Genomic DNA, 13,348 nt, shown 5'->3' with positions numbered 1-13,348 from the left:
AACCAAGAAGTAAAGATTCGTTGCCTGGCAAAGTTGACTCATCCAACTGCAGTGCAAATTCTGTTGTCCAAAGTATGTTGTACAATGTGTCTTCCACATTCTCAGACACTTCACCTATTCATTTTTGAACAGGGTTGTCACTGAGCCGAATTGCTTTAATTATTTAGACTGGTGACTTCTGAAAGTTTTCACAAATTGACTGAAAATAAGACAGGTTCTTGGATTTGCTTTACCAATGTGCACTCTCTTCAAATGTTCAAGGAGCCTGGATGGTTCCATTGCCTCGTTTGAAAAAGCTCTTTCACACAACATACACATTGGTTGCTTGGTGCTAGTATAGATCCATATTTCAGATACTCCACACCACACTGTCTATACTTTTTGTTTGGTCTGCTTTTGCCTTTTTCCATTATGAATAAACGACCACGATCAATCACCTATTGTTTAAGCCCAACCTTAAAGGCTGCAAACAATAAAGGGGAAAGTTAAGATGTCATCATAGCTGACTCTGCCTGAAGGTGCATAAAGTGGGACTGTGATGACTTGGTTGGGCTGTGGGCTAGAGAAATGAGAGAATGCAGTCAAGACCATTTGAAAGGATCTTTTCTTTCTAACCAGCAGTCAGGACCAGGGAAAAAGGAGACAAGGATGTATTCATAACCTTGGAAATTAATAAGGATGGAGTCTGTGACAGCAATGTCCCTAAGAAAAGGGACAATAATGCATGCAGGGATGTTTGTGGAAGCTCATAACTTCTAACAGCTTCAACAGACTCAGCAATGGAATCAGCAACAATCCCAGGAATAACAATTCTAAAAGGGAGGACCTGAGAGAATGAACAAAATGCTTTGTGGAGCAGAATGGGACACTTTCACACACTTCTTTCACTGGAGAGCTCTATGATCCAAAGCATGACTCAGCAGCTGGTCCTATTAAGGATCTGCAAATATTTTTATACTGGTCAATACATAAGAACAGAACGGATGGAAAAGAGGGAACACCAGCAAGAAACCTCAAGCACAAAATTCCTCAGCACTAGCATCACTACAATCACAAAAATCATGGACCAGTTCATCAATAATGACCCTGATAGGGAGCAAAGCAATAAGGCAAAGAGAGGTGACCTTGACATGATTTCCTGATACCAAGAACTGCTTCATGAGAGGAAACTTAAGAAGAGGCAGTCAAATCTCAATGCCTACTTAAAGAAGCCAAAGTTAGAGGACTCAGAGCCTGGTCTCTCTTCTGAGATGTAACCACCATCCACTTCCCTCCACTGCTGCTATGATGTGTTGCTGCTCCACTGATGTTCAGGTTAAGCCAGGGGTCGGCAACGTTTACCACTGAAAGAGGAATATGGACCCATTTCCCACAGAAAAGAAAACACTGGGAGCCACAAAACCCGTTTGACATTTAAAATGAAATAACACTGCATACAACGGTTTTTTTTGCCTTTATGCTATGTGTGTTGCATTTATGAAATTGATGAACTCCTGCAGAGAAAACGAAATTACATTTCTGCATGCAACAAAAACATTTTGAACTCCGAAAAAAAGACGTTGGGTTGAAGGTTACTCCATAGTTAGCCTACCTTGGATCGAAGAATTAAAAGAAAGCGCACACTGGCGGGTGTCAGGCATTGGCAGTAGTGATGTATATTAATAGCGATAAAAAACACGTTGTAGCGGTGTGCTACACGCAGCGCTAAAATAAAGACACTGCAGTCAAAGGTAACTTTATTCGAACTAAACAGCCTTGCTTTAAAGCCTCCCTCAACCCGTCCCCGTGGGCGCGGATGCTCCAAAAGACACGTACTCACAAACCCCCGTAAGCCATCTCCCTTAGCCGGATCGGTGGCTAATTGTGAGCCGGTTCGGATGTGCCAGGAAATGGGGTCTCCACAACATTTTTAGATTGTACAAGATCACCATAATCTTCAAATTTCGAATTACATTTCAAAAACTAACAAACCACGGGGAGCCGCAGGTTGCCGACCCCTGGGTTAGGCCAATTTGCATGTTTGTTACTTCACGCATTACTGTGCATACAAAAGATAATACATCACAGGTTTGATTTTTTTAAAATTAGGCACACATATCTATTTACATAATATTATAATGACCCCACATAGCTCTGATTTACACAGTGCTCCATCTCAGAGGAACATATCCTCAGTGTTAAGCAGGGTCTGAATGTATACTTCATACAAACTTGAGATTCATCTTACAGGCAGTCACAAAACAAAGAAATCCAATAGAACCATAAAAAAAAATGACCCAATGTACAGAAAAAGAACAAATGGTGCAACCATCAAAAGCAAGCTAACAACTGAAGTTCACAAAAGTGTACCTATAGCCACAAAATCAGTCACTGTAGTCTTAGGTCAGTGCAGAGACAAGTAAACCTCATGAAGCAGCAAACTTTACTGGCCTGTACCTTACCTCTGGTCCCAACACCCTGACCTTTCAATCTGGCCAGGCATTCTAATCAACCAAACCTCGGGCCATGCCATGCTCTCGGACCTGAGCGCTGCTGCTTTGAAATGCTCTTGGGCCTGGCCCCATCATCCAACCTTCCCAATTCGGTCCAGCACTTAAATCGATCAAACCTCGTTTTTTTTCTTCACTCTCTGGCCCTGCTATCTTGACTCTGCCACATCGAATCACCTCCATGTCTGCTCCAACTATGGCCAAACCTCAGGCTGTTCCTCACTCACAGGCCCAGCCCCCTTGATTCAAACCATACACACTTCACCGCAACTGTCCTGCATCTTTGAGACTTCAGCTCACACTACAAAAATGCCAGGTTGTACAGGCAATTCAAAAACTCAACTCCACAAAAAAAGTTGCAGGCTATCAATTGCAGTTAATCATTTACCAGAGAAAAACAAAATGAGATTAATAAAGTAGTTATTAATATTCTTTGTTTTGTTTCCTGCCAGCAAGTAGTTGCTGAGGTTCACCAGCACATCTTAAACCAGACATAGTTAAAAGTTATACAGCACAAGAAGCAGGCCATATGGCATCAATTATCGACATTGAGCTAGTTCTACATTTGCCCATATCCCTCTCAACCATTTCTTTCCATATTCCTTTCTAAATAATGTTCAAACACTGTAATTGAACTTGCCACTACCACATCCTGTGGTGACTTGTTCCATTTAACCATGACTGTGTGGAAAACTTGTCCCTCAGGTCTCCCACCTTAAACCCATACCTGCTGGTTTTAAGATCTGGGGGACAAAATGGTGACCATCCATCTTATCTATACCTCCCATGATTTTATAAACCTTTCTAAGGTTACTCCTCCAGCCTTGCCTACTTCAGGGAAAACAAAAGGCCACAAGACATAGGAGCAGAATTAGGCCATTTGGCCCATAGTCTGCTCCGCCATTTCATCATGGCTGATCTATTTCTCTCTGAAATCCAATTTCCTGCATTCTCCCCGTAACCTTTCACACCCTGACTAATCAAGAGCCCATCAACCTCTGCCTAAAATATACTCAATGAATTGGCTTCCACAGCTGCCTACGGCAGCAAACTCCATAAATTCACCACCTTCTGGGTAAAGAAACTCTTCATCTCCATTCTACTTTGAGGCTGCACCCTCAAGTCCTCGACTCCCCCACCATTGGAAACATCCTCTCCACATCCACTCTATCAAGGCCTTTCAACATCTGATAGGTTTCAATGAGATTCCACCTCCATTCTACTAAATTCCTGTGAGTAAAGGTCCAGAGCCATCAATTGCTCCCCATACTTCATTCCCAGAATCATTCGTGTGCACCTCCTCTGAACCCTCTCTGATGTCAGCACATCCTTTCTTAGATAAGGGGCCCAAAAATGCTCACAATACTCCGAGGTCTGAAAAACTCAGTAGTCTCTCCTGCAACTCCAGCCCTTGTGCATCTTCTAGCTTAATCACATCATTTCTGAAGTGTGGTGACTGCACCTATACCCTGAGGTTTCTGTTCTACAACACTCCCAAAAGCCCTGTCATTCATTGTATGAATCCTTCCCTGATTTAATTTCTTCATATGCATCACTTAATACATGTCTGAGTTTAATTCCATCTGCTACTCTTGACCAATTTCCACAGTTGATCTGAATCCTGGTATAACTTTAGATCAGGGCTTCTCAACTGGGATTCCTTCAAAAATCATGGCTTAAAAAACATTGTTCTTCAAACTTCGAACAATGTGCATGCAAACACTCACAGTGATGGGCAGTGACTGAGCAGCTCTGTTAACAATCTTTCATTAGAGGTCTCTCAGCCCAGTATGGCAGTACGCAGTAGGACTGTATTTATTTGGTTGAGTTCATTCTCAGGCTTTGACGTGAAAGGAGAAATCCGATGGAAGAGTTCTCAACAGAGTGTTTGAACTGAAAGGTGAATTACAGGAGTACTTTTTTTAAAAAAAAGTATGCCAGATTTTGCTGAGTGCTTTGAAGATGAAGAATGGCTGCAGAAATTAGTCTACTTAACAGCTATTTTTCAATCACATGAACCAATTGAACAGGTCTCTGCAAGACCCTGGAGAAAATGTTTTGACTTCAATGGCAAGATTCTTGAATTTAAAAGGAAACAATCTTTGGCAAAATCATATTGCAAAAGATTAATTTTGAGAAAGGCAAGCTCAGTTTAACTACCTGTTTTTTTCAAGAAAGGTTGGCTAAAATTCATTCTCTACTCAAAAGAACATTGAGAATTATTTTTGATTATATCTACAACTTACTGATCAATCTAACATACCAAGAGCTCTAGATATGATAATTTTTAATGCAGGCGTTCCCAGAGACCTGAAAATTATTTCAAGGGTTTCTCCAGGGCAAAAAGGTTGAGAAAGGCTGCCTTAGACACCTACCTTTGCAAGCAGAACAAGTACCACACCTGCCCTTACACCTCCTCCCTCATGAGCACTCAGGGCCCCAAACAGTCCTTCCAGATGAAAGAACACTTCACCCGTGAGTCTGCTGGGGTCTTCTACTGTGTCTGGTGCAGCCTCCTATACATCAGTGAGACCTGACGTAGGCTGGGAAACCACTTTGCCGAGCACTCTCACTTCGCTCGACAGAAAAAGTGGGATCTCCCAGTAGCCACCCATTTTAATTCCACTTCCCATTCCAACATGTTAGTCCATGGCCTCCTCTACTACTGAGGCCACACTCAGATCAGAGAACAATACCTTACTTTCTGTCTAGGTAGCCTCCAACCTGATGGCATGAACATTGATTTCTCAAACTTCCAGTAATGCACCCCCCCCCCCCAACCCCTTTCCCTCACTATTCCCTATTCCCCTCTCACCTTATCTCCTTACCTGCCCATCACCTTCCACTGGTGTTGCTCCTCCTTTCCTTTCTTGCATGGTCTTCTGTCCTTTCCGATCAGATTTCCCCTTTCTTCAGCCCTTCATCTCTTTCACCAATCAACTTCCCAGCTCTTTACTTCACCCCTCACCTTGTACTTCTTGCTCCCCTCATCTTCTTACTCTAACCTTCTCTTCCTTTCAAATCCTGATGAACGGTCTCAGCCCAAAATGTTGACTGTTTACTCTTCTCCATAGATGCTGCCTGGACTGCTGAGTTTCACCAGTATTTTATGTAATTCTTTACTGTCCATTGTGCTATCAATTTCATGTCATTCACTCTTGCTAAACATGCCAATTGCATTCACTATATAGATGAGAACATACGTGACAAACAGAGGACACAACAGCAATCCCCGAGGCACACCACTGGTCACAGGTCTCGTCTGAAAAACAACCATCCATTACCACCCCTGATTCTTGATCTCCAATTCAATTGGGCAGCTCACCCTGGATCCCATGTGATCTTACTTTCTGGACCAGCCTACGATGTGAAACTTTGTTAGAAGCCTTGCTAAAGTCCATACAATCTCTACTGCCCAGTCCCCATCAATCCTCTTTGTCACCTCTTTAAAGAAATCAGTCCAATTTGTGAAATATTCAGCACAGACAAAGCTATGCCCACTATCCCTCAGGTGAATTGCTGAATTCTGGTAGATCCCATCTTACAGTGTTCACTTCAGCAACTTAACCACCATTGATGTTTGGCTAACCAGCTAGGAGATCTCTGGTTTTGTCACTGCAGCCATTTTTTAAATAAAAGGGCATAACCACCTTCCATCAACTCACAGGCCAAGAAAAATACAAAGATTTTTGCTAGGTCAACAGCAATTCCTCCCATTGTTTCCCACAGTGTCACAAGATATACTATCCAAAAATATGCTTTATAGAGAGAATGAGGAATTAAATACAAACACTCTACACAGACTTCAGAAATGCAGTCCAAATTAAAGCATGAGGAACAGAAATTCTGCTATTAGATCTTCAGTCAGTTAATTTCCATTTTGTGTTTTATAGAATATTTTGCTGAATCCATCAGGAAGAATGTGGCCATAAGTGGGGCAGTAGTGCAAGTCACATCGACAAATTCACCACTTTCTGCTCAGACGAATGGTTGGGTCACAGATTCATGAGCACCTGCAACCATTTTGAGATAGCAACAGGAGCCAGAATTAACCACAGGAAGATTTCACCCTTGTGCTCAAGCAAATGGCTCTTTACCATGTCATCTGACTACTTACTTGAAGCTGCTGGAAATGTCGCTCAGAGGAGCTGGCGTGAAGTGTCTGGAATGGACAGAGGAAAAAAGGGATGTTGCTCTCTTTCCATACACCAGATGCAAGATGCTCTTGACGTTACTGTATGTGATGCAAATGCGACCAGTAATGTATTTCTGGACTGTAGTCTGCATCATCTTTTAGACTGGAAATCCAACATGATGCCTATCCAACAGGACATCATAGACAAGTCTCGAGAAGAAAATTTAATACTCAATATAGACCTCATTATAATAACCACCTTTTTGTGTTGCTGCATCAAGCCATCTCCAGAAACACCATGTATCACTTACGTGCTTAGGTTCTACCTGTCACTTGTGTTGCAAAGGATGGGCTAAGTCTTGCTGTCACACAATGTTCTATTCAATTAGACATTTCTGTACTATCCTTCATAAAAAAAAGTTTCTGCAGAGAAACACTTCTGACCACCATTCAGATTCTGTAGGCCCTGAAGGACACACGGAATCTCATGGGGTGGTTTGCTAAGCAGATTGTCCAAAACATTCAGCAAAACCTCACCACCAGAACTCACTTAACTGACAGTGAATAGGACCATCCCAATCAAGAGCTGACCTGTGCAGACAAGTCTTGCTCCCAATGCACACTGTCCATAAGCTGGACATGGTGCAGGTGAGATGATCGTCCACCTCACTGTGGACAATATGCCAAGGTCTGGAAAAAGACACAATGGTAATTGTCATCCCCAACTGCTGCATAACAGAACACTTGATCCATGGGCTGTCTGCAAGGATGCATACCAAAACAAACAAACAAACTGATTTGGACATATCAAAAACTTTGTAAATGGCACACTTTGATCTGCCCAAAGCCTGTTGGTCCTCAGTGTAGCCACCACAGAGGTTTCATAGGGAACAGTCAACCAATAAAGATTTATTTATTCCTATTCTTGTCCATACAGTAAGTTACCCCCCAATATTCCACATTCTCTAACCTTGTTCATCAACCCTTATGTTAGACTACATTGAAAGCATTCAAAACAAAAAGCAAAAGCACATCTACTGGCTCTCCCTCAACTACTACACTAGAAAAATCCTCAGTTTTGCAAAGATACCCCACAGAAACAAAGCATTCCATGCCAACTATCAACTGCCCACCTCCAACCTTAATCCCTCTTTTTGCCATTCTTCCCCCAGTCACATCTACCATTCACTAACACAAAGGGCAATGTAGCCAAATGACCTACCAATCTGCACATATTTAGGAGATGGGAGAAAACCAAAGCAAGAAAAAACATACACACTCTCAGAGAAAACATGCAAATGCCACATTATTTTTGTCAGCTGCTGTCAGGATTGAACCCATGTCTCTGGCACCAAGAGGCAGTGGCTTTACTAAACTAGTTCAACAAAAATCCATGTTGACTCTGCTCATCATGTATGACTATTTTCAAGGAGTCTCAATCTCATTTTTTTTTAAATGAAAGACTCCAGCATATTCCAGGCTAACAGGATGGCAGCTTCCTGTTGCTTCCTCTTCCTTCTGAAATGGTAAAGTTACATTTTCCATTAGAAGTTATGAAGGTGATAACCATAGGACCTGCCTAAAGCTACCCCCTCCAAAGTTTAGGGACATCGATCATTTATTTTCAGGCTCAATGTTACAGTTTTTCATACTAATATGACTTATCCCATTTGCAGTGCAATACACTCTTCAATACATGTATTTTTTGGTAAATTCTATGATGGATCATATTTCTCTACAGCTCTTTTAACAGCACTCACTAATATCTCTATCCATTTTCTTTGATCACCCAAATTCTCAAGTGTTCCCATTAGATACAGTATTATATTATATGCACATTGATCCAGAGGAACCATGTCTCATGTGGCAGTACGCATGTACAGTTGAATGATGATAAACTTGAACTTGATCTGTTAGGATGACTGGAAGTACATTCCACACCCCGACCATTCAAAATAGCAGATCCCCATGCCACTTTTGCTTCTTGTGGCAATTACCTCCATTCCTCTCAAATTCTTGATCTCTGCCATTGGGAATATATTTTACTCTTTCTACTGTCCATTTTCAGACCTCCTCTCAACATATTCAATTTCAAACTTTTCTTCCCCCCCTCCAAGTCTATCCATATAAACCCCTTTCACACCCTTTTGAAAAACTTAACACCCTTTCTCCAGTTGATATCCAGAACTTAAGACACAAAACTTCAGTTGTGGCCACACCAATGTCCAATAAGTGATTATAAAAAAGTACAGCACAGGAAAAGGCCCTTCAACCCACATATTGTGCTAAACTAAACAAGCACATCAAGAAAAGGCATGCAATTTACAGTCTTCCCAAAGACCAGATTGTGCCCAAGACTGGGTGCAGATTGAATGCACAACTTTTCAAAGTAACAACGCTAAACTGATGGCAAGAAAGGCACAAATATTACACTTACTCAAAACCACACAAAGATTGTCAGGTAAAATTATTAATTTTATATACTTCAACAGAATTAGGTCAGAACTTAATTTCTTGAGCCATTTATGGAACAAATACACGACCCTTTTCCACAACACAGTGAATCACCCATTTATGAAAGGCAGTAGGGTCTTTTCCAAAAAGGCAAGACTGCATTGCACAGTTGCCGTAACTCATCTTAGAATGCTCCTCGTTTCCCCTAATGCATCATTGAGAAAAACGCAGAACGCAGAACGAGGGTCATTTTCTTGCCTAAACTGTGATTTGTGATACTGGGGTCAATGAGGTGGGCGGGGGAAGTGGGATCTGACATTCCCCACCATACCGTAGAGGCTCACATTCCCACCTTCCTAACCCCTCCCGGGGAGCAGAAGTCACAATTCTGTACCCCTCCTTGGTGTCACATCTGCGGCCTTCGCGGTCCTGCTCTGGTACTCAGGCGGACAGCAGTACTGGGCCGCCACCTCACCGCTATGCCAGTGCTGGTATCGGCAAATGGGCCGGGAACCAGTGTGCGAAGAGCCGCGGCCTGTGAGGAGAAAAGGAACCGACAAGGCGGGCAACCACCACCGGTCACAGTACCACGGCGAAGGCCCCAACAAACTTTACCTGAACAGGTTCCTGCAACACCGTCATCATCAACGACTTTCAATGAACACAGAACCAGCAACACACTTTGTCATCCCACACAACGCAGGCCGGAGTCGGTTCAAATTTAAACAGCTGCCGGAGCCCAACGGCCGGCAACACGACAGCGACCGAACCCGAGCGTGGCCGGAAATAGCCGAACGTAGTCGAAAGTTACCGAGTATAGCCGGAAATTGCCGAGCGCTGCAGTTGGAATGTGCTTTGCCTCTGTTCTCTGCGGTTGTTCAAATGATGGGAAGAAGTTAAAGTACTCAAGCCTGTTTGGCAGCAGTCGTGATCGCTCTCACCTCTAAGAGTAGAGCGTATGTGCAGGCATAGAGGGAGGAAGAGGTCTTGTGACATGGTGGCATAATTATATGGTAAGTGAGGCCCGGGGATGGCAACAGGAACCAGACGATGGGCGACTGAAGAAGCTTCCACGATTCAAGATTATTCAATGTCATTTCCAGTACATAAGTGTCGAGGAAAACGCAATAATTGCTACTTCGGATCTGATGCAGCACAAAAAACCCCACAATAAATACATAAAATAGCTTACAGGCATAAGGTATCTGTCGGGAAATGATAAAGTATTGGTGGTGGATTAGTGGGTGGAGGTGTTGATCAGTCTTATTGCTTTGGGAAAGTAACTATTTTAGAGTTTGATGGTTATAGTGTAGTTGTTATGGAGCCTCCACCCTGATGGGAGTAGGGCAAACAGTTCACAAGCAGGGTGGGTGGGATCTTTCATGATGTTACTGGCCCTAATGTTCATATACTAGTATATATGTTGGAGAAGCACGATCATTATATGCCCATAAAAGATCAGGAATCTTCCAAAATTCAGTTTCCTTGGTGCCTTACACAAACGAGAAAATCTGAAGATGTTGGAAATCCAAGCACAAAACATCGACTGTACTCTTTTCCACAGATGCTGCCTGGCCTGCTGAGTTCCTCCAGCATTTTGTGTGTGTCTCTTGGTATCTTGGCATTTTCGCCCTTGACTTTGGGTTGAAATAGACAAGCTCAGCAATACAAGAACTTACAGATCTCTTTCAGGTTTCTTATCCCAGGTTGAATTACTTGGTCCATCATCCTGATGCCTTATTCCTCATTCAAGTTTTTCCAAACTGAGGAACCCACCTCTTGTAATCTAGTTTGTCAATCCCAGTCAGAATCTCTCACTCATTCTTTCCAATTTGATTTGAATATTCAAAGAGATCGAAATAATTGGAGAATGACACTGGAAAAATCTGTAAAAGAGGCAAACCAGCCACACAATAAAAAATCATCAGACAGAAATTCTTTCCTCCAGTAAAGAAAAGGCAAGACCTGACAGATGTGTGGAATCTTAAAAGGGCTCATCTATGTCATGTAGAGATGTTGTTTCCTCTCATAGACAATTGAATCACACCACTGTTACAGACTGAAATGTAGACCATTTGGCTCATCGAGTCTGCTCTGCATGGCTAACTTATTATACCACTCAACTCCATTATCCTGCCTTCTCCCCGTAACCTTCGATGCCCTGACTAATCAAGAACCAGCCACAAAGCCATCAACTGTCATCCAAATTATTGACATATAATGTAAAAAGAAGCAATCCTAACATTGACCCCTACAGAGCAGCACTAGTCACCTGCAGCCAACCAGAAAAGGCACCCTTTTTCCCCACTTTGTGCCAGTTAGCCAATCTCCTATCAATAATAGTATCTTTCCTGTAAAAACCATGGGCTCTTGTTTAGCAGCCTTGTGTGTTGCACCTTGTCAGAGGCCGTCTGAAAATCCAAGTAAGCAACATCCCTCACTTCCATTCAGGGCCCTAAACAGTCCTTCCAGGTGAGGTGACACTTCACCTGTTAGTCTGTTGCAGTCATATACTGTGTCCAGTGCTCCTAGTGTGGCCTCCTGTATATTGGTGAGACCCAACGTAGATTGAGAAACTGCTTTGCCAAGCACCTTAGCTCCATCCACCAGAAAGAGCTCCCAGAGGCCACCCATTTTAATTCTGCTTTCCATTCCCATTCTGGTATGTCTATCCATGGCCTCCTCCACTGTTTTGATGAGACCACACTTAGGTTAGAGGAACAACACCTTATAGTCCATTTGGGTAGCCTCAAACCTGATAGCATGAACATCAATTTTTCAAACATCCGGTAATGTCCCCACACCCTCTCTCCTTCACCATTTCACATCCACATTTGTCTCCCTCAACTTAACTCCTTGCCCGCCCATTGCCTCCCTCTGGTGCTCCTCCCCCTTTTCTTTCTTCCATGGACTTATGTCTCTCACCAATTTACTTACTAGCTCTTTACTTCATCCCCCCCCACCCCCACATTCAGGTTTCACCTATCAACTTGTGTTTCTTTCTCTTCCCCCATTACCCACTCCCCACCTTTTAAATCTACTCAGCTTTTTTTCTTCAGTCCTGCTGAAGGGTCTCGGCCCAAAATGTCGACTGTACTCTTTTCCTAGATGCTGCCTGGCCTGCCGAGTTCCTCCAGCATTTTGTGTGTGTTGTTCCACTGGCTCTCTTTTGTTAGTTCTTCAAAGAATTTCAACAGATTTGTAAGGCAAAATTTACCCTTAAGGAAACCATGCTGACTTTGGCCTATTTGATCATGTGTCTCCAAGCACCCTGAAAGCTCATCCTTAATAACGGACTCCAACATCTTCCGAATCACTGAGGTCTGGCTAACTGGCCTATAATTTACTTTCTTCTCCCTCCCTCCCTAAAGAGTGGAGTGACATTTGCATTTCTCTAGTCCTCCAGAACCATTCCAAAATTGAGTGATTCTTGAAAGACCATAACTAAATGCCTTCACAATCTCTTCAGCTACCTCTTTCAGAACCCCGGATAGCAGTCCATCTGGTCCAGGTGACTTGTCCACCTTCTGACATTTCAGCTTCCCAAGCACCTTCCTCTTAGTAATAGCAACTACACTCACTTCTGCCCTCTGACACTCTTGAATTTTTGGCATACTGCCGGTGACTTCCACAATGAAGACTGATTCAAACTACTTAAGTTAATCTGCTATTTCTTTCTCCCCCATTATTTCCTCTAAAGCATCGTTTTCCAGTGGTCTGATATCCACTCTCACCTCTCTTTTACTCTTTATATATCTGAAAAAAACTTTTGTTATCCTCTTTTATATTATTGGCTAGCTTCACATTTCATATTTTCTCTCCTTATTGTTTTTTAGTTGCCTTCCTAATCCTCTAACTTCCCACTAACATTTGCTCTATCTTGTGCCCTCTCTATTGCTTTTATGCTGTCTTTGACTTCCCTGGTCAGCCATCATCTTCCCTTTAGAAAACTTGTTTGGGATGTATTTATTCAGTGCCTTCTGAATTGCTCCCAGCATTGTTTTTCTGCCATCATGCCTGTTAATGTCCCTTCCAATCAACTTAGGCCAGCTCCTCTCTCATACTACTGTAATTCTCTATACTCCATTGTAATACTAGTACTTCTGACTTTATCTTCCTCCTTTCAAACTGCTGGATGAATTCTATCATACTGTGATCATAGGATTCCTTTACCTGAAACTCCCAAATCAAATCTGGTTTATTACACAATACCCAATCCAGATTTCCTTTTCCCTAGTGGGATCAACCACAAGCTGCTCTACAAAGTCAT

General features: G+C 42.6%; 1 protein-coding gene across 5 annotated transcripts in view; it reads right to left on the bottom strand.

Annotated features, from left to right (window-relative positions):
- The window catches only part of cdc27 (cell division cycle 27), a 135,926-nt gene extending 126,062 nt beyond the window's left edge, over positions 1 to 9,864 (bottom strand). For 3 of the 5 annotated variants that reach the window (XR_009508936.1, XR_009508935.1, XM_059955804.1), the window contains exon 1: positions 9,694 to 9,863. Coding sequence is in view for 3 of the 5 variants with exons in the window: in XM_059955804.1 (XP_059811787.1) it covers positions 9,694 to 9,723 (30 nt within the window). In the remaining 2 variants the exon portion in view is untranslated. Of the gene's footprint in view, positions 1 to 9,693 lie in introns of all 5 variants that reach the window. The other 2 variants (XM_059955806.1, XM_059955805.1) reach the window with 1 other exon arrangement.
- Positions 9,865 to 13,348: the final 3,484 nt, after the last annotated feature.

This window comes from Hypanus sabinus, chromosome X1, assembly GCF_030144855.1.
Source record: "Hypanus sabinus isolate sHypSab1 chromosome X1, sHypSab1.hap1, whole genome shotgun sequence".
NCBI classification, from domain to species: Eukaryota; Metazoa; Chordata; class Chondrichthyes; order Myliobatiformes; family Dasyatidae; genus Hypanus; species Hypanus sabinus.
Note: the sequence above shows the minus strand (reverse complement) of the source record. Positions and strands in the feature narration are given on the sequence as shown.